This window comes from Lycium barbarum, chromosome 8 (genome assembly GCF_019175385.1).
Source record: "Lycium barbarum isolate Lr01 chromosome 8, ASM1917538v2, whole genome shotgun sequence".
NCBI lineage: Eukaryota > Viridiplantae > Streptophyta > Magnoliopsida > Solanales > Solanaceae > Lycium > Lycium barbarum.
Window position 1 is genome coordinate 125,224,198 of NC_083344.1, and position 5,042 is coordinate 125,229,239.

Sequence of the window (5,042 nt, forward strand, 5' to 3'; positions counted from 1 at the left end):
AGCCAAAATTAAAGTAAAAATTATTTTTAAATTTTAATAAAAAACTTATTTTTTTTTGCAACTCCTTTTTCTTCATCTCACTCCTCCACCTTCACGCCACCCGCAAACCCTTTTTCTTCTTCATTTCACCATCACCACGCAACCCCTATCCACATCACCCCACCCCCTCTTCTCCTCCACCTTCACGCCACCCCACCCCCAAACTATTCTTCTTCTTCTTCTTCTTCTTCTCATCATAGCCATTATTTTTGTACTTTAAACCAGTTTTGACTAAAAAATCACCAACAAACAGAAATTTAATATCCAAATCCGCAACTCTCGAATAATAAAGAAATTCCAAAATCGATATTCACGGCAAACCCATCGTAGATCTAAGCTTATTGGCCTTGAATTGAAGCTTCAATGACGGGTTAGAGCCGGGACTTCTGGTGAAATGGTGGTGGTGAAATTGGTGGCGATGGTGGTGGCGGATATGGTGGTTCCGGTGAGATGGGGTGGTGAGATTGTTTAGTGATGAAGAAGATGTAATTATTAAAGTATTTAACTGGTTAATTATGGATTAATTAGTTTGAATAGAATTAACAAAAGAAAATCAAATGAATTAAGAAAAGGAAAAGAATAAAAAATTAAAATATAGAAGATTTTCAACGTGGCGTTGATGTTGCTTGTGAGTGTATAACACCCTTCTTGTGCAACTGGTTATATGTGTATCAGGGAAGCATTAAATTCGCTTTTTAGATGGTCGGGAGTAGTAGATTGCTCGATTAGTTGGAGTGTAAACTTGACATTTCAGGCATAGTTCAGGGTGCAATCTATGTCTTTTGCCGATAGTTGAAGACAATAATGATGGTTAGCAATGATAGTTGGGTCCACTCCACAAAAGTATAATAAGATTTGCGTACATTCTATTTTTTTAGATCCCATTTATGAAATCACACTGGGTATATTATTGTTATTGTACTATTAATCAAAAGTTGCATTTTTTATTTTTTGTTGTTGCTAATTACAATTTATTTTTCCAGACCATCACACAAATGGTATGAATTTGGCTCTCTTAAAAAAAAAAGGGCAAAGGGCACGAGTTTCTAGAGGGCAAAAAGGTCAAAGCAGTCAAAAAAGAACCGCCTGTTTCGTGCAGGAGGGGTAGCATATCATCGATCACACCGATGCTGACACACTTACTATATATACATATATTAAACCTAATATTTCTCCACTCTTCTATTCTATTCTCTCTAGAATTCTCTTCTTCGTTCAAGCAATAACCATGTCTTGCTACAAGGGAAAATACACTGGTAATATTTCCTACTTAATCTTCTTCTATTTTACTGAAATAATCAATTGATTGTCTCGTTGAATTTTGCTCTGTTTGTTCTGAAATTTGTGTCTGTTGATAGATTTTCGGTTTTTATGATATGGGTCTCTCTCTATTTTTTTTGTTTGGTTGGTAAAGTTAGATCTTGTTGGTTGAACATGTTTTGCTATTTCTAGTTGTGCTCTTTCTTTTTTTCTTTCTTTTAAGTTTGATCTAGTTGATGGATCCCTTGCTTAAGAGTGTTATTTATATTAGAAATAACAGATTTATGATTAAATATGTTGCTCCCGAAGGGGTTTGACTTGACACAAACTTGTCATCTAAAATAAATCATAGGTGAAAAGTTAAATTTAAAGTTGAATTTTTACTGCATATAGAAAGGTGTCAATTCTTTTTGGACTAACTAAAAAGGAAAGAGTGTCATATAAATTGGGACGGAGGGAGTAATAAACATTTGCTGTGGATTCGGTGGGGAGATAGCAAGTACCACGTGGATTCGGTCAGGTGATAGCAATCTTGCCCGAACACGACAAATATAAAAAAAATTATTTGGAAAAAAATACGAGTCAGAAAAATTAGTTAAACTACCCTCGAATTTCATATAAAATGCGGCAGCATGAGTATTATCCGTCTCAATTTTTCTTGTTATTTTGGAAGTGCTCTGTTTTTGCCAAAGTTATAGTTATTGATTGTTAATATTCTTCTCAAATGATTCTTCGTCTATTGTGTATGATCTGCTATCACAAGTAAAATTAGTTGAATTTTGATGTAAAAAGCTTTTTAGCTCTTGTCTTGTTGAAAAATAAGGGAACTGAACAATTGAACTTGAGGGCCTTGATAGTTGATATGCCTGTCTGTTTTCTTAGTCCCTAGTACATCTTTAAGCAATACATTTTAAAAAAATTGAGGGAATGAATGACAGTATATCTGTATATGGTAGATTTAGTGGCTAATTATTAGAAATCAAATCATATGATTTGTGCTTCCCAGCTGGGAATCTGAAACTGAGAGAATGAATGACATTATATTAGTGTCTACGTGATTCATATGTTTCTGCTTCCCAGCTGGTTAGATTTGTTCGTTCTATGGTGTTATTAATCTCAAATTCATTCTTGGAATGATTGAATGTTATATCTGTCCCTTCCTTGAATGATGCTTAAACTCTGAGTGTTGTTTCCTGCTGATTAGGGGTTATTCATTAACTGATCCATTAGGGTCGATGTGCCTACCTTTCGACGTTGATGCTTTTATTTTATATTCTGAATGATGTTTATTTATTAACTGATCAGTCAGTGTCAATTCCCCCCCTTTTTTTTTTGTTTCTAACATACAATGGATATTGGAATTGATGCAGATGAGCTGATCGCAAATGCTGCATACATAGCCACCCCTGGTAAGGGTATCCTTGCTGCTGATGAGTCTACTGGAACAATTGGCAAGCGTCTATCCAGCATTAATGTTGAGAATGTTGAGTCAAACAGGAGGGCTCTCCGGGAGTTGCTCTTCTGCACACCTGGTGCTCTTCAATACCTTAGTGGAATTATCTTGTTCGAGGAAACCCTTTATCAGAAGACTGCATCTGGTATGTTTATATGAATCCTAATGTGTATTTTTATGTGTGAAAAACGGATTAATGATCTTCAGCTTACCTGGTAACTGCATTTCGGTGCTTTACTCGCATCTGCAGGAAAGCCTTTTGTTGATGTCATGAAGGAAGGCGGAGTCCTCCCTGGAATTAAAGTCGACAAGGGTACTGTTGAGCTTCCTGGAACCAATGGTGAGACAACTACCCAGGGTCTTGATGGCCTTGCTGAACGCTGCCAAAAGTACTATGCTGCTGGTGCTAGGTTCGCCAAATGGCGTGCAGTGCTCAAGATTGGTGCCAACGAGCCTTCTCAGCTTGCTATCAATGACAACGCCAATGGCCTTGCCAGATATGCCATCATCTGCCAGCAGAATGGTCTTGTCCCCATTGTGGAACCTGAGATCCTTGTTGATGGATCCCATGACATTAACAAGTGTGCTGATGTCACAGAGCGTGTTCTTGCTGCTTGCTACAAGGCTCTCAATGACCACCACGTTCTCCTCGAGGGTACATTGTTGAAGCCCAACATGGTCACTCCCGGATCTGATGCCCCTAAAGTTGCACCAGAGGTGATTGCAGAGTACACCGTACGTGCCTTGCAGAGAACAATGCCAGCTGCTGTCCCCGCTGTGGTTTTCTTGTCTGGTGGTCAGAGTGAGGAAGAGGCCACCCGCAACCTCAATGCCATGAACAAGCTACAAACAAAGAGGCCATGGACTCTCTCATTCTCCTTCGGACGTGCTCTTCAGCAGAGCACTCTCAAGGCCTGGTCAGGAAAAGAGGAGAATGTCGAGAAGGCCCGTGCTGCATTCCTCACAAGGTGCAAGGCCAACTCTGAGGCTACTCTTGGAAAGTATGCCGGTAGTTCCAACTTGACTGAGGGTGCTTCCGAGAGCCTTCACGTCAAGGACTACAAGTATTAGGACAATATTCGGTTGCTGCCCTCTGTTTGGTTTCTGTTTTGATGACGAGGTTTTGCAGGATGGTTTACTAGAAGTGTCTTTTACCAGTCATAGTGTGATAGGCTTTTGAGGTTTGTCACTAGATCTGTTGAATAAAACCTTGAGAGACATCAGTTTTGTGACGTTGTAGGGGTCTTTTTTATCATGTTAATCTAGATATGTTATCGGATGTATGCCCTGTCGATGGGGTTTAATATATTGAACTTCGGTTTTGCATGTCATGATCTTTATGTTGCCTCCATTTTCAAATAATCTTGTGTGAAATCATAGCTCTGCAATTGAACATACAAAGGCTGATTAGGTTGACGTTTGTATCAAGGTAGCATGTAGTCTATAAGCTAAGTTCAATGTGCATAGTCTAGCTAAGTTCGTTATTTCTATGTTACATTATGTATCTTGGGGAATTTTTTTCCTTGAACAGCAATGTGCAAAGTGGCTATTTTCTAAAGGGACTACTTTTACGAAGTGACTATTTTCTAAGGGGACTATTTTTACAAAGTGACTATTTTCTTAAGTGACTACTTTTGCAAAATGACTATTTTTGAAAAGTAGCTACTTTTGTAAAGTTGCTATTTTTGAAAGTACATCTTTCACAAAGTACCTAGTTTTGCAAAGTTAGAGATAGAGGGGGTGGTGGAAGGGAGGTGAGAGGTAGGGGTTAGGGATGGGTGGTTATAGGGGTGGGGAGGGAGGTAGCGGGGTGGTGGGCGTGGGGTGAGGGTAGTTTGGGTAGTGTAAGGGTGGTGTATGGGGTGGGGAGTGGGGGTTCGGGGGTATCAGGGTGTGGGAAGGTCGAGGGGTAGGGGTTGGGGTGTTGGGTGGGTGGTTGGGGAGGAGACAATGAACTTGCAATGTTACTTGTGGAACTTGTTTTTCCTACTTCCATTAAGGAAGTCATTTTCCTCATTTTCAAGGAATTTGTTTTCGTAGAGAAAATGTAAACATTTTGACTAGCCAAGCATCAAAAAATTAGAAAACATTTTCCTCCGTACTAAACACACTCTAAATGAATAAAAATATGTGAAGGAGCCTAAATATATTCCAGAGGAAAATTTCCATTAGAATTCAGTTTTTGTTGAGCTTTTCTAATCTCCTTAACCTTTTTGTCTTGCATATTTTTTAAAGTTCAAAACAAGCAGCTTCATACTCTACGGTAAAGAGGTATGCTGCGTCGCCCTTA

General features: G+C 39.0%; 1 protein-coding gene across 1 annotated transcript; it reads left to right on the forward strand.

The window, feature by feature from the left end:
* Positions 1-1,137: 1,137 nt before the first annotated feature.
* Positions 1,138-4,078, forward strand: LOC132607170 (fructose-bisphosphate aldolase 6, cytosolic-like). Its single transcript, XM_060321020.1, has 3 exons — positions 1,138-1,295; positions 2,670-2,897; positions 3,003-4,078. The coding sequence occupies exons 1-3, from the start codon at positions 1,268-1,270 to the stop codon at positions 3,821-3,823; spliced, it is 1,077 nt and encodes a 358-aa protein (XP_060177003.1). The 5' UTR covers positions 1,138-1,267; the 3' UTR covers positions 3,824-4,078.
* The last annotated feature ends 964 nt before the right edge of the window (positions 4,079-5,042 follow it).